The sequence below is a fragment of the Microtus oregoni genome, unplaced genomic scaffold (genome assembly GCF_018167655.1).
Source record: "Microtus oregoni isolate MIOR12 unplaced genomic scaffold, Mior012 000043F_ref0000047, whole genome shotgun sequence".
Taxonomy (NCBI): Eukaryota; Metazoa; Chordata; class Mammalia; order Rodentia; family Cricetidae; genus Microtus; species Microtus oregoni.
This window is the reverse complement of record NW_024543210.1, coordinates 1,936,023-1,958,554: the sequence shown is the minus strand read 5'-3', so window position 1 is coordinate 1,958,554 and position 22,532 is coordinate 1,936,023. Positions and strand designations below refer to the sequence as shown.

General features: G+C 47.4%; 1 protein-coding gene across 3 annotated transcripts in view; it reads right to left on the bottom strand.

Moving 5' to 3' along the window:
• Cdc42bpb (CDC42 binding protein kinase beta) overlaps window positions 1-22,532 on the bottom strand; it is a 96,308-nt gene that overhangs the window by 12,221 nt on the left and 61,555 nt on the right. For 2 of the 3 annotated variants that reach the window (XM_041633486.1, XM_041633488.1), the window contains 18 exons: window positions 21,259-21,425; window positions 21,059-21,178; window positions 19,858-19,991; window positions 19,355-19,597; window positions 17,710-17,820; window positions 16,419-16,663; window positions 16,226-16,331; window positions 15,798-15,922; window positions 15,354-15,459; window positions 10,591-10,739; window positions 9,514-9,608; window positions 7,214-7,293; window positions 5,294-5,344; window positions 4,237-4,326; window positions 3,913-3,990; window positions 2,546-2,651; window positions 1,301-1,437; window positions 545-684 (listed from right to left, as the gene is read on the bottom strand). In XM_041633486.1, coding sequence (XP_041489420.1) covers window positions 545-684; window positions 1,301-1,437; window positions 2,546-2,651; window positions 3,913-3,990; window positions 4,237-4,326; window positions 5,294-5,344; window positions 7,214-7,293; window positions 9,514-9,608; window positions 10,591-10,739; window positions 15,354-15,459; window positions 15,798-15,922; window positions 16,226-16,331; window positions 16,419-16,663; window positions 17,710-17,820; window positions 19,355-19,597; window positions 19,858-19,991; window positions 21,059-21,178; window positions 21,259-21,425 — 2,283 coding nt within the window. The remainder of the gene's footprint in view (window positions 1-544; window positions 685-1,300; window positions 1,438-2,545; window positions 2,652-3,912; window positions 3,991-4,236; window positions 4,327-5,293; window positions 5,345-7,213; window positions 7,294-9,513; window positions 9,609-10,590; window positions 10,740-15,353; window positions 15,460-15,797; window positions 15,923-16,225; window positions 16,332-16,418; window positions 16,664-17,709; window positions 17,821-19,354; window positions 19,598-19,857; window positions 19,992-21,058; window positions 21,179-21,258; window positions 21,426-22,532) is intronic. The other variant, XM_041633487.1, reaches the window with a different exon arrangement.

Sequence of the window (22,532 nt, the reverse complement as noted above, 5' to 3'; positions counted from 1 at the left end):
TTAAAAGGATTAGGAGGTGTGGCCTTGTTGGAGGAAGTGTATCACTGGGGGTTGGGTGTTGAGTTTTAAAAGCCCATGGCAGGCCCAGATCTCTTTCTGCTTCTGTATCAGGATGTAGCTCTCAGCTACCTACCGCTCCAGCACCAAAAGTGTTCCCTGCCGTGATAATGGACTAAACATCTGAAGCTGTAAGTAAGCCAATTAAATGTTTTTCTTCATAAGAGTGCCCTGGTGATGGTGTCTCTTCACAGCAACAGAACGGTGACCAAGACAGTTGTATGAAACAAGAAGCCACAAGGTACCATGCAATGGGGACATTGCCACTGCTGGGTGTTTCTGACTGACATGCTGATGGCAGCAGTGACGCCTGCCAGCCCTGCTCTGTCTGAGTGTGCCCTTGGGACCTGGTTAGTTCTCATGACAGCTCCTCATACCTGCTACCATTCTCCAATGGACCCAGAGAGAAATGCGGAGGACAGCACAGTCTGCCACCCTGGGCAGTGAGCACTGGATACCAGGGTAGCATTTTGCTGCATAAACATACCTGAGGTCCAAGACTTGACTAGCGATGACACCAGGCTGGGTGGACTTTCCTTCTGGCAGGTCGTACAGAAAGAGCTTGCAGTCGCAAACCACTGCATATGCCCGCTGCCATCCCTTCTTCACTCCTGTGGGCTTTGGGACCTACAAACCAATAGTGACTACGTTTCCCTGGGCCACAGAGAGGGGCAGCACAGAGACTGCCAGACCCTTAGCATTTCCCACAGTCTGGGTCCACCCACTAGGTGACTGTCCTGGTCCCCAGGGACTGCTCCCCCATCAAACATTTTTCCAGACTGGTAGGTAAGCCTGTGTTTAGACTTGACTTTGTCTAGTCAAGCTCAGGGCCTGACTAGAAGCTTGTGAATGGGACAAGGGATGCTGACAACCCAGGACCACACTGTATCCTGGAGGCTGCAGCTGGTAAGACACGGAGATAGATAGCCCAGGTACCCGTGGTTGGCAAGCACCGCTTGGATTTGGGACCTCGACTTTAAGCTCATGACAAGACACCCAAGGAGAATGACTGTAGGAACCTAAGGTGGAATCCGCACCCAATGGCACTCAGGCTCCTGGCCATGTCAAGTAGCAGTTGTGTCTGAAACCTTCAAGGTACCAGGGCTGCTCCACACAGCAAACAGACTGCTTCAAGAATAGATGAGCTATGGTCACTGGTTATCACACAAAACAATTTAATAGCTGACCTAATGAGAAATGAGCCGCACCGGGCTATGGGGTAGAAGAAGCTGGCTCCTCTTACCTTGACATAACCCTTGTAGGCTGTGCCTATGCCCCTCTGCACATCCACGCCCAGAGGCCTCTTGGACTGCTCGGGAGGAATGGGGCACACCTGGGGAGCGCTGTCTTTGCAGGACACATGGCAGGAAAACGCACACACTGGAAAAGAGGAACAGTTCCACCCACCTCACAACACGCAACCAGGGCAGTGGAGCTGCTGAGCACAGGCTCTCTGCACACACTGCCCAGGAAGGCAGACTCCAAGAACACAATCCCAAAAGGCTTCAGAATAAAAGTTCAACAAATATGGCGCCCACACATGAAGAGGGGTCACCTGAACAAGCACACACTGAAGTTTGCCTCATAGTTACCCCACGAGCCTGCTCCAGATCTGCCCACTGAGGTCATCTGGGTGCCACTGTAGGGCAGTCACACTGATACACAGCCAATCAGAAGGCTTAGGACAACTAACAAACTAGCAACAGAAAAAGAAGAGCGTGTGTGCCTGCACAGGGGAGGCTCTGAGCAGGGATCACTGTGCCGTCCATGAAGTGAGGTGGCAACAGTCTCAGGGCACAGGCTCAACAGCACACGGCCAAATCCCATCACAGAGTAGAGTATAGAGGGCTGCTGTAATTTAAAAATAATGATTACCATAAAAAGACAGTATAATCATATGAGGGCTAGACAATCTGGAGCCCGTGGGAAGGGTCAGTGGAAAAAGGCGATGGCCGCCAAGTCTGACGGCCTGAGTTCAACCTCTGGCATCAAAGGTGAAAAGAGGAGAAGCAACTACTCAAGCTGTCTTCCGACCCCAACGTGTGTCAGGGCACATGTGGACACACACTCACATCACAGACAAGTAAGTACATTTAAGAAGTTAAAAACAAAAGCAAAAATAACTCCCCCCGCCCTCCCCCCCAAAAAAAACTCCAGATGAGAGTGGAAAGTTCTGGCCCTTCCTCTTTGCTCCGACATGACAGAATGGCTTTGAGTGTTGTGCTCCACAGAGCCATGGGGGAGGTGAGATCCACAGGGGAGGTGCTGTGCTTTATATATAGTAACTTTCAGGTGATTACCTGGTTACTGGATCTACATGCTGGTCAATACTGCTACAGGCCTTGACTGTATGAAGAACAGGCCTGGCCCACACTGCTAACCATGCACCCCCCCCCCCCCCCCCCAGCTTGGCTGCTGTAAAGACTCCATCCAGAGCATCAGGGTATCCAGTTCAAGTGTGCGATCTGGCATTCAGGCCAACACTCACCTTCACAGGCATAGCCCTGTCGGATCAGACCAACCATCAAGGATGTGCAGTGGCTGCACTGGGTGGGGCTGGGAAAGGACTTGATGCTGAACTGGTGTGCTTTGGGCTGCAGGGAAAAAAAGCAAAACAAACCAGGTGACCAAGGAGAAGTGGGTCAGTGCTCTTGACTGGCTTATACACAACCTGCCTGCTTCGTGCCTTTTCTCTTCCAGCTATGGGTTCTTCATCAGTGGCGCCTACACCCCAAGGTCCCAAGCCAGAACTCAAATCGGATTAGGAACACTTCCAGGGACCAGCACCAACTGGATCTGGGATTTGGCCTGGAACCCTGTCTATGTTTGGCTCTTTTTGGGTGTGTGAACAAGACAGTACTCTTAATTTACAAGATATGTTAACAGCAAAATCTTGGAAAGACCCACCGTCTCCTGCCAGGAGGACAGAAAAATTAGAATACAACAAACAGGGAAAGAGTGAGACTAGCTGGAAAGATGAGGACAGGCCGTGACAGCTTGCCTTGAAAGCCCACACTAGTGACAAAGGTGACACACTGCTCAGGAAGACGCACACACAGGAAAGACCATGTGTTTCTCGAGGAGTGGAGGATGGTTAGCACAGCCCCAGGAGTAGCTACAGGAGGTGGCCAGAGAGGAGGCAAGGGCTCGGTCACAGAATACACTCCACCTTTACAGTGCCTTTCCTGGGCAGCAGAAGTCACTAAACAAGCAGCCCCGCACCTTGGTCCTTGATTCTACAAGAGCCCAAGCACCAAAGCCAAAACATGAATTACTCTCAGGTCTCCAGGGGGAAATAGCAATAGACCAGGTCTGTATTTAAAACAAAAACAACAAAAAAACCAGGACACAAGTCCATGCCAGGCATACTGGCTAAATGCAGCCACACTAGAACCTCAGGTCCTGACACAGTTGGGAAACTCAGGATCTACAGAGAGAAAGGACCGAGTGAAGCTTCAAGGTTACTAAGGAAAACAAGGTGAAGACACACATAGTGAGGGGCCAGGCTCTTGCAATGCTCATGCAGAAGTCAGGGAACAACCTGCACATTGTGGATAGCTGCTTATGTTGGGAACAGTCTCCTACACACCGTATGATTCCCAACAACAGACATGATAGAGGGAAGCACCTGGCCGTGCGAGAGCCCAGCACGAGACGAGTGAGGGAAAGGAGGGTGAGGCTGGAACTGCTTCCCCTGAAAACACGCTGGGTGATCGAGGGTGCTGACGACAGTGCAGATCCTGGACCTGGGTTTGTGAACTGTCCCCACCGTGCATATTCAAAACCAGCACGGCTACTTTACACAAAATTTATCTCTAAAACCAAGAAGACACCCAGCGACGTAAGAGGGCCTACCTTGGGTCCAGCCATGGCAAGGGCCTGTGTGCTGGGCAGTGGAACAGCAGACGGCCTCTGCTGGGGCCGAGGCATATCCTAGGAGAAAGGTGTGGACAGGTGAGCGGCAGCTTAGCTGCCAGGTCCTATCTGGGGTTTCTCTCTAGAATTTATAAATTATTAACATTCTGAATTTCTAATTTATTACATTGTTCAGGCACCTGTCACGGTTTCCCTCATTTACCTGATGCTCTGACAGAGTTCTGCAGAGGAGATGTAGAAAGAGAGCCTGCAAAGGCGTAGCTACAAGCTGCACAGCAGACCAGGGCCCACAGAGTACCTTACCTCCTGCTGCTCTGTACTTGTGGCCACAGACACTGAAGGGGACAAGTCTGGCTTCGAAGCCTGTGCTTCTTGATCACTGGCTGAGCTAGTCTGCAACAAGAAAAACAGGTGGTGTTTGTGCCTGGACAGTGCATTCTGTCAGGTCTAGGTACCCTGTATCCTAGCTACTCCCAGGTCTCACCATGAACCTCTTTACTCACTATCCTGACTTTCCCAGGGAACGGCAAGTCACTATTATGGCCACTTCATTCCGTGAGTGAGCCTCCAGCCGTTTAAAAGCAGAACAGGGCTGGGCATGTCGGTGCACACCGTTCATCCCAGGACTCTGCATGCAGATTCCTGTGAGTCTGGGGCCAAACTAGTCTAAGTAGTGAGTTCTAGGTCAGCTAGTAAAAACCTCTTTTTTTTTTTTTTTTTTTAAATAAAGGGACTGGGAAAATTAATATCAGAAAAGGAGCTGGGAATCACAGCCTCAGGCAGTCCTCAGACAGCCCAGATATCAAACTCCTATCAGAGATCAAGAGGCAATTCACACACAGCCCCGGCAACTAGAGTTTGCAGCCCCCGAAAGCAGTGCCAGCCCTCACAGGCTCTCTTCAAGAACAGCCATCTGAGGTGAGCCTTCCTGCAGGCGGAGCCCTGGGCACATGGGCACAGGAACGTGCAAAGGCCCTAGCACGGGAGACTGTAGAGAAGACTCTCCAAGTCCACAGCTGAACTGTCTTCCACTTCCGACCCCCACAGCACACAGGTAGAACTTTCCAAAAACTGCAATTGACCAGCCCCTGAGTAGACTCCACGTTCCAAGGGGAGGGAGTACTGGGGGCAACACAAGCACATGTGTAACTGCACACTCCAGGGCTATCAATTAGCTCGCGAGCACAGCTAGTAAATGTGAGGTCACCCACAAGGCCAGTCAGCATGTTAGCTCCACCTGGTGAGTGAAGGGCAAGCGGGGCATCAATGTTAGCCGTGTAAGACCCCAGGTTCCTTAGTTGTTAATCGAAGGGTGCAGACTTAGCAGAGCACCCACGGAAGGGGGTCTGCAGTCACTTACGTCCTCCCACAAGGCTAGCAGAGAAGATGCAGACGAGGAGGAGAGCGAGTCCTTGGTATAACAGACAGGAGGAACACAAATGGTCATTTTCCCCAGGAAAGCCTGGCGAGGCTACTGTGGAGACCCATGTCTAGCATGCTGCAACATGTTCAGCCTGGCAAAGTACAAGATCTCCCAAGTGGTCCTCAGTTCTGGAAACTTTTAACATGGACCCTGGTCCAGCTTAGGGTTTTCTTTGAAAGGAAGCACGCTTCATACTCAAATGGCAAAGCATTGAAGAGGGTCTAGAACCGAAAGGCAGGATGCTGGGCAGCGAATGAGGAGTGCTGATAACTGTTCCACCTCCACGGTAAACTCAGTCCACGCTGGGATTTCCACACTGGTGGACAGTACTGTGAAAGCCACGAGCCACTGCACTCTCTGTGCAACCCAGTGTGCAAGGTGAGCGATTTCTGCTGTAATATATTTGCTTAATATATTATGAGGACTTCCCAGGTGGTGGTGGCACACGCCTTAAATTGCAGCACTCAGGAGGCAGAGGCAGGTGGATCTCTATGAGTTTGAGGCCAGCCTGGTCTACAGAGCAAGTTTTAGGACAGGCAAGGCTACACAGAGAAATGCTATCTTGAGCTCCTCCCCTCAAAAAAACAAACAAAAAAAAAACCAACCAAAAAAACCCCTCAAAACAAAACAAAATAAGCCCAACAAACAAAAAAACAAGGGAAAAGACAACTTGCCCTTTGGAAAACCCACAACTACTCCGATGAGTGAAGGCAAACAGCTGAGGCCCAGATGACTCACTCTGGGAGTCTGTACTGTGACCTGTGGGAGGGATCCCAGCAGATGCCACCTCCAGCCTGGTGACACAGCTGCAAAGTGGCCTCTGTACAGAAAAAAACAAACAAACCCATCTCCTGTGCAGAATCTATGCCAAACCCACTCCCATGGGCACCAAGAGGGAACATGATATAATCCCAGAGGGCAGGCACTCTACCAGGTCCTAAGTAGAAGAGATGGCACTGTCTGACCTCTGGCGGGTCCTGAACCGGGAGGAAACACAGCCAGGACCACAGGTAAGTCTGCACAGAGCCTTAGGAGGCAACTGTGCCAGGTTTCCTGTGGCCACTGCTGTCTACAAACCACTTTCAACTAATCCAGAGAGAGACTTGTGTGTAAGTGAGCGAGGGAGACCGGCAGAGAGGAGTGCACACGTGAAGCACATGCCAGGTGAGGATGCGGGTGCCGAGTGCTCATGTCCGCTTGTGGGCAGGCCAACAGTTCAGAACCCGCACTGGGTGCATCACCACAGCTGCTCCCCAGCCTTGTCATTCCTACATGCATGCCTGCTGTAAGGAACTAGTGGAGCAAGCCCACCTCTCCGCTCCAGAAGAGGGAAGTGGCCCTGGAGTGCTCTGGGGCCCCTGCAGCCTGTGAAAGGAGGAGGGGGCTCATCCCCCTCTGCAGGGGGATTCTAAGCAGACCTGCAATCACACGCTGGTTACCTGGAGGTTTACTGGCTCAGAGATGGGCAAGATCAGGCAGGGTCTGGTAAATTGTTTGGTACTCAATCTCTTATAAACCACTTTTCTCACTAATCACTGAGTCTAAGCTATATATTCACACAGAAGTCCCAGAAATGACTATTATTATTTATATTTTAAATTTTACACCAAATCCTCACCACACAGCCAGAGGCCAGTATAGATTTCTGCATCGAGGCTAAGTATCGTCTCAGTTCCCTTAGTCTCGGGGAACAGTTCCAACACCTACAGTGTTCTCCACCTTCACACACGTGACTTCCCTGCCCGTGATGTCACTGGCACAACTCTCATGTAAACGTCAGACCGCTGTTTCCTCGTCAAGTCAAGGTCTACTGCTCCTCACTTACACATTCTCATCATTTGCAAAAGCAATACTCACTCTGAACGTGAGGTCGTGTGCGAGAGGAGCAGTGTTGAAATACTCAAAGATAGAGTCCTGGAAATCTGGAAGTTTGAGCCCTGCAAGAAAGAAAGAAAGGAAAATTAAGACAAAAATTAAGACAGCAGTCCTCGCTGTTGACGTGATGGGACTTCAGGGGGGTCTAGAGGAGGGGTGAGGGGCGGGGGAGTCACAGTACATGACCGCAGGGTCATGGAAGCTCTCTGCCGTGACAAACAACCACACAGAGCAGAGACCCCAGAAATAGCAATTTCCAGAGACCACATGAAACCAGGAGAGAAAGGACATTAAGATGAGCATTTAGCTGGGAAGACACCTTGAACCACAGGCCAGAGTGGGTTCCAAATCATGCCAGGCACACAGCAATGACCTCAGCACTTATATGGCCGTAGTGGAAGATCTTGGTTTGAGGCCAGTCTGATCAACACAGTGAGATCTTGTCTTGTTTTAAAAAATGAGGGGTAGGGGGAGGCACTGGCTATATTTCCAGAGGGCCCAGATTGGATTCCCAGCTGCTCACAACTGTCTGTAACAGAATCCCAGTTCCAGAGGATCTGACACTTGCTTCCAGCTTCTGAAGGCACCAGATATTAAGTAATGCACAGACATACATACCAGCAGAAACAGCAATACACATAAAATAACAGTCAGGAAAATGTACTTCTTGAACAGCCTATAGCTGGGAACATGTTCCTTTGCAAGGAAAGGCAAGATTAATAAACTTGAGACAAAACCAGGGAAAGCTTTTTCTTTTTTGGGACAGGGTCTCACGGAGACCAGGATCACTGTGCACTGGGCCTCTCTACCTCCTGAGTGCAGAGCTCACAGGTATGTTTGCACCATGCCTGCTTCCTGTGGCGTTTGTGCGGTCAGGCAAAATCTAACATTAGGCTGCAACCTTGCCCTAGAAAGGCTCTTTCTTAGCAAAAGTCAGAGTAGAAGAAAATATAGGAGACTTAAATCACAAAAAGATTTTCTCCTCAATATACAAAAAAGCTTCTGAAATATAAGACAACCCAGATTTAAGAAACAGACAAAAGATTGTAAATTCCTGGACTGAGATGCCACCTATCTGGATGGAGACTCCCAAGTATGAAGCTCATTTTGAGTTGGTCTAAGACTAAGGGATGTGACATTCTGCCTTTTTTTTCTGTTTCTTTTATTTTTTTTAATTTATTTATTTATTAAAGATTTCTGTCTCTTCCCCACCACCGCTTCCCATTTCCTTCCCCCTCCCCCAATCAATTCCCCTTCCCAAAGAGCCCAAAGAGCGATCAGGGTTCCCTGCCCTGTGGGAAGTCCAAGGACCACCCATCTCCATCCAGGTCTAGTAAGGTGAGCATCTAAACTGCCTAGGCTCCCACAAAGCCAGTACGTGCAGTAGGATCAAAAACCCATTGCCATTGATTTTGTCCTCATTGTCCGCTATGTTCAGCGAGTCCGGTTTTATCCCAGGCTTTTTCAGACCCAGGCCAGCTGGCCTTGGTGGGTTCCCGATAGAACATCCCCATGTTCTCAGTGTGTGGGTGCACCTCTCGCGGTCCTGAGTTCCTTGCTCGTGCTCTCTCTTCTTCTGCTCACTGAAGCACGTGGGGAAAAGCTCTATAGACTCCCATCAGGCCGCAAACTCAGAAAGAATCCTGCTGCTTCAGCCTCCTGGGTGTTGGGATTACATCTGTTCAACACCACACCTCGGCACTTGTTGAGTGAAGGGCAGGAAGCAGCCCAGCCCAGAAGGCTCAGTGCAGCTGTGAAAGGGCTCTAGCTGGTTCCCATGGGCTGTGGTCTAGTGGCCTCGTCAGAAAAGGGCTGCCTTTTGTGTTACAGGGGACGTGACTGTGTAACTACAGATGTGTGTGTGTTTGCTTTGATTTTCAAAGGAAGAAGTAACCAAAATTTATGGCTAATTTCGAGGAAGGTATTTTTAAAAATATTGTTTCAAAATTTTAAGCTTGGCAGTATTTTTTGTTTGCTTGTTTGTCTCTTTGGTATTTTTTGTTTTGTTTTGTTTTTTGTTGTTTTTTTTTTTTTTTTTTTTTTGAGACAGGGTTTCTCTGTAGCTTTTTGGTTCCTGTCCTGGAACTAGCTCTTGTAGACCAGGCTGTCCTCGAACTCAGAGATCCGCCTGCCTCTGCCTCCCGAGTGCTGGGATTAAAGGCGTGCACCACCACCACCTAACCGGAAATATTTTTATACAACTAAAAAACGCTATTAAGAAGAAAACCACTCATTAGAAAAGGCTGATATTTAGTAATTAAAATCTTTTGGTTTTAATTTACCTGTATCCGCTCTAAATTTTTCTTCCATCTTTTTCTTCAGAATCTGCATTTCTTCTAATAACTCCCTGTTTTTGGCTTCAGATTCCTTTAGTTTACTGAAATAAAAGTAAACAGCTGTAAGTGCAGGGAGCAGAGGCGTCCTGGTTCACGGTGTGCTTTCTTGGCCTCCTGAGCACGGCTACGGACATGTAGGCCTTTCCACTCAGCATATTACAGAAAGTTCAGAAGTGTGAATTCAAACACAGGCTTTAAGTGATGGCTAAGGGGTTACAGGAGAACAAGTGTGCAGTCCCAGCAACCAGGAAGCTAAGACAACAGAATCAAGAGTCAAGGCCAGTCTGGGCTACATTAAATCAACAAAACAAAGTATCTAAGTAAGGTAGTGGTCAAGAAAAGTGTAGCTCATGAAACTGGGTGAGCTTTTGCCTGCCATCTGAAGATAAGTGCAGAGTCCAGATCCCTTGGCTGTTGTCTTGGAAAAGGCTTCCCCAGGACCAACACCAGCACTAACACTGAGGGTGGAAGCCCTGAGAGCCTGGCTCTTTGTAGGCCTTGCTCCAGGACAGAGCTAGCAGGTGAAACCTGGCCATGATGGCAGAACCCAGCACAGGCATGACAACTAGTCAGCAGGATGGCATTCACCTCCACACACCTGCACCTTGGTCTCATCACCTGTAGAATGAGGATACTTGATTCAGGCTATTGCAAATGCTAGGCAAGTTCTCTACTACTGAATGGTGAACCTGTCTTTTTTTGAAAGACTCTGGCTGTGTAGCATAGGCTGGCCTTGACCTCAGGATGTCTGAGCATGAGGGCCAGGGTTACAGTGCATAGGCTCCTATTACTTCTTGAGAACACTAAGGAGCCCTCTCCAGAAAAAGCACAATCTACCCACCTGGATATACAGATTGAGCTATGTGCTGTGAACCTTGCATTCCTCCAGACATCTCTATAGTCACCCTGACTTAAAGACCCCACGTGTTCCTTGGGAGCAGCAAATGTCCTGACAATCTCAGGGGCAGCCTCAGGTCACGAAGGCCCAGTTTCTCTGGGGGGCTGGCTCCAGGACAAACCAACCTTTCAAAGGAGAGGCTTGTGTCTTTGACCTTCCTCAGCTCCTCTTGAACCAGCTGCTTGGCGCGGATCTCTGCCTCAAGAGCAGACTGCAGTTCCAGCCGTGCAGACATGTCCAGCTTCTGACTTCGGCGAACTTTCCAGAGTGGATCCTTGGATTGGTTAAAATAAAATACGTTTAAATTTACTTAATAAAATGATTACAAATAAGTAATTCACCTTAAGTATATCACAAATTACTTCTCTCAGTCCTGCTTTTAACTTTAATATAAGTATTTTGTTTTCTTTTTGGAGTGCTGGGGAGTAAACCCTGAGCAAGGACATGCTAGGTAAGTGCCCTAGAACTGAGATAAATCTCCAGGCCAATATTTTGTAACTTTTTATTCCTTCTTTAAAAAAATGATTCACATCATTTTCACTCATGTGCACTGTGTGTGTGTCTGCTCATGTGACATTGAGAGTCGAGTGCCCATGGAGATCAGAGGCGTCAAAGATACAGAGAACCTATCTCAAAAAGCAAAAAGTTAAAAGTAAAAATAAACAAAATAGAGGTTAAAATAAAACGAACAAAGATGGAAAATACACAGAGAATTTTGATACTGTATGCTATTATGCTCTCTTTAAATTATTTAAATGCTGAGGAAGGAGCAACAGATGCTAAAAGATATTTATTTATAAATGCTGCTGAACTAATCCAACATAGATATTTTGATGCCTTGATTTGAAATTTGGATCTAAGGACATGACGCTTTGGAAAGGAGTTTCTTATTTTGTTTTCACAGAGGATGAGACCCTGTTCATTTCTTCTATTCCGATTTGGTATGATGGACCATGCCCTCCTGAAGGGTTGTTGTGAACATCTTCAGAAAATTGCTTCGCTCAACTGCCAACTGAGATGAAACTAGCACACAGGTTATACAATGAAAGACCTAATTAACGACGCCCCCATTCAGCAGGAAGCAGTTTGGAGAGAAAAAAACTGCACCCATGTTCCCAAATATGGTTTATAAACGTTCTTTTACATTTAAAGGGGGATATGATATAGGTATGAATAATTTGCATTAGTATAGATTTTGCTTTATTGATAAAGATTTACGGTCAATTTTGTTATATGTATATGTATTTCTGATCTTTATTAAGGTATTGTGATTGTGTAGTTCATTTAAATATGTACTGTATAATTAAGAAATATAGGTTGTTAATGGATAATCATCGATAATAGTAAAGCTTGCAGTCATGTTAGATTTTCTAGATATATAGAGATATATTTTAGATAGACATTCTTCATGTCTTTCAAAGATTACAGAATAGGACATTTAATGTTTTAATAACTGAGGACTTTTCATGACAATGAGACACTCTGCTCCTGGAAGCACCAATCTACTTCAAGAGGAAGATGGGCATCAAAGAGGCTCGTTATGGAGTTTGATATCCATTTGGGCAAGAAACTGCTCTTGCCTGGACACATAAACTGGACACAGAGAACCCACAGAGAGAGGACTACTGAACTTTCCTAAGGTGAGATGATCTTTCGGGGTTCCTGATTCATGAAAGAGTCTGCGAGACATTCTGCAGGACACAACAGATAGTGACTGAACTGACTTTGAATTTTCCTGCTTTATGGAAATGTCTGCTGGATACCATGGGCCTGAAGGCTGAAGATGGATGCCCCAATGGTACAGAGGAACTTTGGGTGACTGTCCAGGCAGCGAGATGTCTCTGTCATTTCTCGAGTTTTAAAAGTTGCTTTTTTCTTGTTTGCTTAGGTAGTATTGTATCTTTCTGGAGTCTTTGATGGAGTTAAGAATAGTTAGTTATAGTTTTCCTTAGTTATGATAAAGATTATTGTAACTTTTACTTGATAACTGTTTCGTTATATGTAATTTTGCTATGTTAAAGTTAAAGCCTTTTTTTGTTTGTTTGTTTGTTTAAACCGAAAAAGGGGAAATGATGGAGGAAGGTCATTGGTTAAATAAAAAGAAACTGCTTGGCCCTCATTGGTTAGAAGATAGGTGGGAGGAGTAAACAGAACAGAACACTGGGAGGAAGAGGAAGTGAGCTCAGACTCCACAGCTCTCCTCTCGGGAGCAGACGCCTCAGAGAGACGCCATGCTCCCAGCTCCCAGGCAGACGCACACGATGAAGCTCTGACCCAGGATGGACATAGGCTAGAATCTTCCCGGTAAGCGCACCTAGCTGTGCTACCTAGAATATTAGAAATGGGCTAGTCCAGGTGTGAGAGTTAGCCTAGAAGAGGCTAGATAGAAATGGGCCAAGCAGTGTTTAAATTAATACAGTTTGTGTGTTATTTCGGGCTTAAGCTAGCCAGGCAGCTGGGGTGCTGGGGACGCAGCCCCGCCGCCCTTATTACTACACATACATACACACATGAAGACAAAACATTCACATAAAATAACCTTAAAGCTTTCCTGATTGTGCGTGTGTATGCGCCATGGCACGCAGGCAGATGTTAGAGGGCAACTGTAGCAGCAGGCACTCTCTTTCCATGTGGTGGGTTCTGGGGCCTGGTCTCAGACTGTCAGGCTTAGCGACCACTGCCTTTACCTGCCATCTGGTACCAGCCATTGCCCAGTGCCTCCACTTAGGTGTTTGATGTTTTTTTTTTTTTTTTTGGTTTTTCGAGACAGGGTTTCTCTGTGACTTTGGAGCCTGTCCTGGAACTAGCTCTGTAGACCAGGCTGGTCTCGAACTCACAGAGATCCACCTGCCTCTGCCTCCCGAGTGCTGGGATTAAGGTGTTTGATTTTTGAGACAGGGTCTCACTATGAACCTTGGCTAGCCTAGAATTGCCTTCGTATATCAGGGTGGCCTTGAACTCATAGAGACCTATGTCTCTTAGAGGCTGGAATCATGTGCCACAGCTGGGGTAATTTTTAAACAAAGAAAAAAATCTAATTTTTGTGGCACAATTTCTTTGTGGGTCCACTGGACATTCTAAATCACATGCAGACTGTTAGCTTTTTCCTATATCCTGAAACATCTTCTTACTTCACCTTAGGGAACTGTCATTACTCATTCCTATTTACAGTAAAAGGCTAAAATTATTATAATAAAGGAATGAAGGAAAAACCTACTAGAATGAAGCAAACTCACTTGATGACTTCATTCTTAAAAAGTCTCAAAACACCATGTTGGTGGACTTTTACTTAAAACACAGTTGAGCCTTTCATTTTCCACCCATAACAGTCAAGAGAAGAAAACTGACCCAAGGAAGACGCTTTTCAAGATTCAGTCAAAGGGACCAGTGTGAGGGAGGGGTGGTGCCCTAGGCAGATGGCAGTGGATTGTGTGAGAAAACCTGGGACCCCTCATCTTCAGTCCATTACACACGGGAGGATTTTCTAAAGAGCTGATGGGCAAACAAAGCACTTCTCTTAGAGCTAAAAGGAAACATTCTCATTCGGCTGGCCCTTCAACAGGAAGACTGCTTCTGGATAAGAATCTCAACTACTTTGCTGAAAGGACCTACAACAGCACACATCCATCTTTTATGAGGCTTGCACAAAAATTTACTTATTGTTCTTCACCTGTACAAATAAACTTGTCCACAAACATGCACACATCAGCACAACTAGAATAAAACAGAAGATGAGAAATGGAATAAGCTTATTGACGCTTCTTTATGTTATTTGTTCTTTGTCATGTGTGCTTGCACGTGGGCGCACAAGCTCAGAGGCCAGATGTTAACTCCAGGTGTTGCTCATCAGGAGTCTCTCACTGGCTATTCTGAGCTGTGTTGGCCAGCAAATCCAGGTCCCCCCTCTGTCCCGTGAGGATCCAGCCACTGCCACTGCACTTGAGCTTTCACTTGAGTGACAGGGATCAGACTGATGTTCTCATACTTGCAATTTACCAACTAAGTCACCGCCCTAACCCCAATCTTACTGAATATTCTATTTAGTCTCTCTCTTTTTTTGTTATGTGCATTGGTGTTTGGCCTGCATGTATATCTATGTGTGGGTGTCAGGTCTACTAGAACTGGAGTTACAGAAGGGTGTGAACTGCCATGTGGTTGCTGGGAATTGAACCCAGATCCTATGGAAGAGCAGCCAGTGCTCTTAACCACTGAGCCATCTTTCCAACCCTCTAATTGGTGTTTCTTAATCTAGAATCTAGAACCAAAAGTGTTCTCCAGAACAAAACATGAGGCCCTTCTGCGGAATCAAGAATCATCAGTGCTCTCAGCTGGCAGGGATGGCACACACCTTTAGCCCCGGCACTCAGGAAGCAGAGGCAGCCAGATCTGAGTTTGAGGCCAGCTTGGTCTACAGAGTGAGTTCCAGGACAGCCAGGACAGGACTGTTACACAGAGAAATCCGGTCTCAAAAAAACAAAACAAAAAAGGTGGCAACTGGCCCCTGTGCCGAGGTGAGAGGCACCTGCTGCACGGCTCAAAGCACCAAGAGCAGCAACAGAGGGGAGGGTCCCCAGAGAGCCCAGAGCCCGCTACACCCTCAAGTCCAAAACAGATCCCCAAGTGAGTGGATGGAGGGTGAAATCAATAAAGCAACTGAGCAGCACCCTGTCCTGATGCTTTGAGGTCATACCGTAGGGCCCTGGTCAAGTTAACAACGAAAGAAATGAACTCAAGAGAAGTCTGGACTGATAGCTGCCACGTATCCTGTAAGACACACAGATCTCCTCCCTGGAATCACCTGATGGCACCTAAGCTGCCGTGCACTTATTATAATAAATCACCAGGGAGCTCTTCAGGAGGAGAAATCAAGTTTTAGAGAGCACCTTACCAGAGTTCTTGATCCCAAACTAGAGCTTCTCAAAGCCTCAAGCTCTTCGGTCATCTTAGAAGCGAGGGCTTGGAGGTAGCCCCTAGCATCTTTCTCATCGCTGACCCTACACAGGGAACAGGTGTTTGTCTTATGAAGATGAGCAGTTGCTGCCCTCCTCAGGACAATGTCACTGTAGCCCGAGCACTCTACTATTGAGTAGAGACTGGTTCTGCCCCATCTTAGGGTCTCCCTGGTTGTGTGTACATTGGCCCCGGAAGCTCTCCACCCGTGTGTCACCCACAATGAGGAGCATAAACAGCTCACCCCAAGTCCTAAGGGGTCCCCCCCACCCGTAGTCCACTCTGAAGACCACTGCGTCCTAGAGGCAGGGATTCAGGAAAACACAGAGATGCGCTCCAGTGCAGCCAAGGAGCCGCTTTTCACAGGCTGCTGGGCACATACCACTGAATGATCTCTGCGATCTGGGCTTCCCAATGCGCAACGGACTCCTTCTTAGATGCCAGATCCTGCAGCTCGTCTTCCAGCTGTCTATTTTGGGCTGTGAGTTTATCCACAAAGGAACAAAGCTGAAATTAAACAATGTCACCACATCACACGTCTGTCTGGCGCCTCTTCACTACACAGCATGGTGACATCAGAAGCTCTGCCGCTCATCGGCCCTGTGGGGCTTTCACTGTACCTGATCCAAGTCTCAGAGTAACAGAGCCAAGGATGAGCAGCTTCTCAACAATGAAAACATCCCATTTAAAGACCAAATGTATTATTTCATCTAAATATCAAAACATTTAAGACAGGCACCAAGCTTCCAAGAGATCCAAGAAAAAAAAAAAAAATCAACTTCCCCTAAAGGACGGTGAGGACCCAGTCACCTTCTCATTTTCAGCTGTCAGCTTCTTGTTTTCATCCAACAGCATGGCTCTTTCGCGTTCGTACTTATCTTTTACTGTGCCTACTGCCTCCTCCATCTCATTATGCCTGCAGAGGTGAAGGAGAGACTGCCTCACAACACAAGCCTAGAGCGCACAGGAAGCTTCCGTCTCTCGCCTTGAGAGCATAACTCACCGTTCTCGCTTCGACTTCTCTAGTTTATCCTTCAGCATCAGGATTTCCTTCTGCAGGGCCAGCTGGTGGCTTTCTGAATCATGCACCTCCTTTTTCACATTCTTTACTTCTAGCACATGGGAGGCCTCTCGGCGGACCAACTCCTCTTCATAGAACAGGACTTTCTTCTCAAGCTCTGACTTGATTTTGGAGATTTCCTGCTGGTGTTCTAATGTGGCACCTGGCCCCCGGCCTCCTTGCTTCACCTTCAGATAAAGGTTGACATAAACTATCAAATCTATGTCCTCCCTCCCTCAAGGGTGGTGAAGTCTTTTCATTCTTTACCACTAGCAGGGACCTGGAGGTAGAGTGGGGGCAGCACCTGGCTTTGTCCCAGTGCCCTGCTGTTTGCCTATTCGCCCACCAGTCCTCTTGAGTGCTGACTGATTGTCACAAGTCTTCTGGAGACTGGTATGACACTGGGGTCCCTGCTCTCATGGTGACAGTGAACCATTAAGTAAAGAAGAATAATGGCAAGACATAGGATGGGTATGGTGCCACCTTGGCAGGAGACGGTCTTAAGCACAGGGCCAGATAATGGCATAGGCCTGCTGGGGGTGGACAAGACTAGTGGAGAGGAGCTCTGACTCAGGCTGAAGACCAAGTCTAGAGGAGTCCCTGACGGGTCTGTTAAACTCAATGGTTTAGAGGTAAGACACCTCCAGAGAGGTAAGGAGCAGGCAGAAAGAGTTAGTCACACGTAAGCGGTCTAGAAAAGAGTTTGCTGAGAGTTGGGTCGGGTGGTAGCAAAGACAAGAGAGGGCACACGGGCTTGAAGGACAGCACCATCACAACCACAAGAAGGGTACAGAGGCCCAGGCTCTAAAGAGGGAAGTCACTTATCCAAGATCACACTACACTGAGGAGCAGACAGTGGCCCTCACTCATGACTGTCTCTTCTCTTAGCCTTTTTCTGCCCTCTGACCCCATCCGCAGGGCCTAGATAAGGAGCAGCGTGCCTCTGCCATATCAACAACAGAACACGGGTTTAGACATCTTTCCAGAACTGAACATGCCCACGTGCAGGGTGTCAAGATAGGAAGGAGGTGGTGTCTGCTAACTCTGCAATACTGACTACAAACACCTAAAACTTTCATGTGATAAAGAAATGAACTTGGCTTTTATAATGAAGGTTATCACAATCCGTGGCCACATCTTCCACTTCCTCCCATACCTGTTCCTTCCCTGAAGCTGCCCTGGGTGGCACTGACTCAGTCAACATGCCCCACGGCCCACCAGAGAGAAGAGCTACCTTGAGGGCCTCCAGCTCGCTCTCCATCTGCTTGCAGAAGCTCTCGCTGTGCTCGCGCAGCTTTCGTTCTTTGGAGGCTTCGGCAGTTGCATCCTCAAGTTGAGCTTCCAGCTAAGGAAAAGGCAGAACTGCTTTTTATGAACCGCATTGAGAACCTGCCCAAGGAGCAGTCCCCGAGGACCAGGCACAGCGAGGGGCTCATCAGACTCACAAGAGTCAAAGCCTAAGGGACACTTTAATTGGAATGGCCAGCTATGACCATTAGTAATGACACAAGCCTGCACTCTAGTTAAATAGATTAATTTGAGGTTTACATTCAAGAAAAACTCCTTATTTATGGAAACAATCCTGACATGTGAAGGCATAATGGGAGGTGGAAATGGCGGAGGAGTGGATCTGGGGGGAGAGGAACTGGGAGGAGTGGAGGGAGGAGAAACTATTCAGGATGTAACGTATGACAGAAAAAAACAAAAAGAGAAGAAAAAGGAAAAAATGTAGAGGTTTTTTGGTTTTTTTTTTTCCCCATTTTTTTGGGGGGGTTTTCGAGACAGGGTTTTTCTATATAACTTTGGCACCTGTCCTGGTATTCACTCTGTAGACCAGGCTGGCTTCGAACTCACAGAGATCTGCCTGCTTCTGCCTCCCAAGTGCTGGGATTAAAAGCGTGCACCACCACAACCAAGCCCAATTTTTCTTAAGATATTTATTTAATGTGCAACAGTGTTTTGCCTGTATATTATCTGTGTGAGGTTTTCAGACAGTTGTGAGTCACCGTGTAGTTTCTGGGAACTGAACCCAGGGCCTCTGGAAGTGCAGCCAGTGCTCTTAATTGCTGAGCCATCTCTCCAGCTCTGAATGTAGAGTTTCATTTGATCAGAAAGTAAACCTTGACCAAACATTTTCAACACCACCTAATAAAGTGTTCTTCTCTGTCTTAAAAAAAAATTAAACTTGTAATTCAGTTCTTAAATAAAAAATTCAAATATCCTCAAGAGGAACGAAAACCCACATGCCCATGAGCCAGCTTTGACAGGGGACAATTAGCTAAGGAGCAAACTTGTTTTGCCTGTATGTCTCTAGTCTCAGGTTGTTTGACAACAGCCAGGCAGCTTGTCATTTCATCCTTAATCCTTATGAGTTTCTCCACCTTGAGCTATAATTGGCTACCACTGCAATTATGTCTGGGTTATAAAATAAACTAAGAAATCAAATAGGTATTTGGGACTGCCAGTCCGAAAGTGAAGAAATTAGATCATGCACGGCTAGGCAGTCTATGCTCACGATCCATCAAATCCATTTAACAGAACTTAAAACCAAGCATCGCTTAGAGTACGGCAACTGTAAATAGTGGGGCACCAGCTACCCAGGGCAGCAGCATGCCACGTAGGGACCGAGGAGGACACCCAAGTCCCGAGACACCATCAGAAGACCAAAGTTCTTACTTTTTCAAGTACCTAGCATTAGGAATTTTTATGTATTTTACTCAAATTCTTAAAAACCGGAAGGCAGTTGTCCTTCAATCCCTGGCATCCACACAGTGGAAGGAGGAAACCGACTCCTCCAAGCAGTCCTCCGGCCTCCACCTGCACATGAAGGCACAAGCGCATCCACGCTCACACTGAACAATAAGTGAAGAGAAAGGTACCTCCTTCCTAAACTTCTCAGATTTGCGGATATCCTGCCGCATGGAGTCAATCTTCTGCATGGCCACCTCCATCTCCTCCTCTTTGTCACGGAGTTGGCGGGACACCTTCTGCTTCTGGGACCTGAGCTCGGCCATGCGCTCATTGAGCTCTGAAAACTCCTGCAGGGCCCGCTTTCGCTGCTGATGGGCATCTTTGAGTTCTTTGGTCTGGGATTTCAATCGCTCTGAAGCTTCAACCAATTGCTGAATGAAAAGAATTCTGTAAGTTTTACATCTACTTAACAAAGACCTAGAAACCCAAGAGTCGTGTTGTAGCAAAGTGAAAAGTGATTCAGGGCCAGTCAGTTTATAGCCAGGGTTTGGAACCAGCTCTCAGGAACAGGCTGCCCCCCACGGAGTGGGGACCTAACTGTTGTGGTAAGCAAGCACCTGAGCCAGTGTATTTCCTTCAGGCTACGCATGTGAAAGGAACAAGGCCTCCTCACACAGACAGTCTGTGCTACCTTGTGCAATTCTTCCTTCTCCTGCCGCACCAGGCGGTACTGCTTCTCCAGGCCTTTCAGCCGGTGTGTGGAGTCCTCATGCTCCTGGCGCAGTGTCACTGTGTCCTCAAGCTGTCGCTCAAGCCTGTTTGAATCTGGGCAGAAGAGAAGTGAATTTGTTCCTTTGTGGACAGTGACTTTATGTTAGTTCACTAACTGACTTGAAATCATCTGGTAATTCACAAATAAAGCTTTTTTTTCCACTGGTTTCAATTTATTTATTTTATATGTATGTCTGTGTAGTGTGTGCCCATGTGCATGTCACAGTGAGGGTGTGGGGGTCAGAGGCCAGCAGGGACTGAACACTAACAAGCACCCACTGCACCATCCTGCCAGCCTCACAATGTCTTCAGTCAGAAGCCCTATATCCCCACACGGTGTCAGCTATCCATACACTGTAGGCTTCCTGGTGTTTAGTCTAAACATTTCTAGTCTGCTTATGTTTTATGCTGGAGACTTTCTCTTCAAAGACGTGCCTCAATCCCTCTGTCATCCCAGATTGCTGGCCCTTTCTCAGGGTGTAAGGTAATAAGATTACTTAGTGATGGTGGGGTCTGATAGAGATGGAAAGCACACACTCCAGATGTAACTAGAGATGGGGGCTGACCAAGAGCCTGCCCAAGTGTGGCTTAGGGATATGGTTCACAAGTGATCTGATGACCAAGACTAAGACAGAATGTGGATGGTGCTGGAGAGACAACTCGGAAGCTAAGAGCAGTTGCCGTTCTTGCAGAGGACCAGCACCACATGGCAGTTCACAACCACCTGCAACTACAATTCCAAGGAATCTGACACCCTCTTCTGGCCTCCACAGGGACCAAGCATGCACGCACAAAGTACACATGCATACATGCAGGCAACAAACAAACAAAACCGGAAGAAAGAAAGTAGAGGTGGGAGGTTAAACTCTTATACTTCTGAGGCAACAGCCAGCAGGCAAATTAAGTACAAGAGAAAAACCCGAGTTTACGGAGAATACTACGTTATCAGAACAAGCGAGGTAGGAAAACAATTTCAGACACAGACAACATGCTTCAACTGTGCATAAGCTTGCACAACTTGAGCTTTTCCCTACTTTTTGCCCCTTAGGAAAAAGGATTCTGGAAACAGGAAACTCATACTCAAGAATAAGGATCAAGCAGCAACCAGCTAGAGCCCTTACCTGCCATTTTATTTTTCAAACGCTCAATTTCTTCATTTAGCCTCTTGATTTCTTTGTCCCGGTTGGAGTTGCCCAGGGCCCGCGTGGAACCGTGAAGGGACTGCACAGTCTGGGTGGATTCTAAGGGCGACACCGCACTGAGTGGCCAGCTATGTGTGCAAGGAGGACCCTAGCCACATCAGGCCACTCCAGACACTCACCCTGCAGCTTCCGGCTCAGCTCTAGTTTCTCTTGTTCCAGTCTTCGTATCCTTCGCTCATAAGCCTCCACCTGCAGGCTATTCTCCAGATCACGTTGCACATCTTCATCTTTGGTTAATGTGTTGGACTGCATCATGCTCTTCAGAGAGCCTCGGTCAGAAAAACAGCTGCAAACAGAGCAACAGGCTTTCTAATCTACTGAGAACCGACAATGATTTCATTAGCATTTAGAGTCTTTTTAAAGTGGCAAACAAAATACCTGTGAAAAGATTATTGTGTATGGAACCAAAGTCAGACAAGAGCCTCCTTGCCACAGACGACTAGGTAGGAGTGGGAGCCTGGACAGGACACAACAGGGAGTGGATGCTCACCTGGAACTCACTGCTCACAATCAAGTGGAAAAGCAAAACTATGGTGTTTTGCCTAATGAGCTAGGTTTACAGGGAGGCATAACCCACTGGTCGAAAGACTCACTGGCTCTGCTTTTTACAAGCTGTGCCATGCTAACAATTTAGGGATTATCGTTTTGCCTCGCAGACTCAACAGCACATTGCCTTGCTCTGGCCAAGTGGCTTAGCTGTGAAGAATCGGCTGACTCAAGACCATACTCATGGATGTGGGCTCTTTGCTCTGCTCAGATGGAAGCCAAGGACAGTTCTGGTATCAACAGCCTAATCTTTGGACTGCTACACGAGGTTCTCAGGTCTGCTTAGCTTGTCTCATTCCTATTATGAACCCGATAGTAGGCACTGGGCACATCCCCTTCTGTTATAGACTATAAGAAACCAGCATTTCTGGAGACAGCCTACCACAAACGGAGAGTTCTAAGTTCATCTGTATAAATTGTGTCTTGACAGGCTAGTCACAAGTGTGACCAGCACCCTGTGGGCTGGAATGCACCTGGAACTCTTTTGTGATGAGGTGCCAGTAATCAATGTGGGATCAGACAGGAGATGCACATGCCACATCTCAAGACTCCCTACCAGCCTGAGCAGAGGTGCTCTTCCAGCACAGCCACACTACCGCAGGAGTGTGAACCCAGAAGGTATCCAGTTCTGCAACTCTGCTCAGGAGGAGGAGTGTGTATCACTCTCCTCTCACCTCCCTCTTTGGTTTCTAAAACTGAGGAAGGACGCCCTGTACTACACAACTTGGCCAACAGACAGGTTCACTGGGGACAGAAATGACAGGCACAAACACCAATCTGGTGAACTATCAAATTCATATCAAAGGAGGAATGAGTTCCAGCTCCACTATGGGAACTAGGAGCTGGG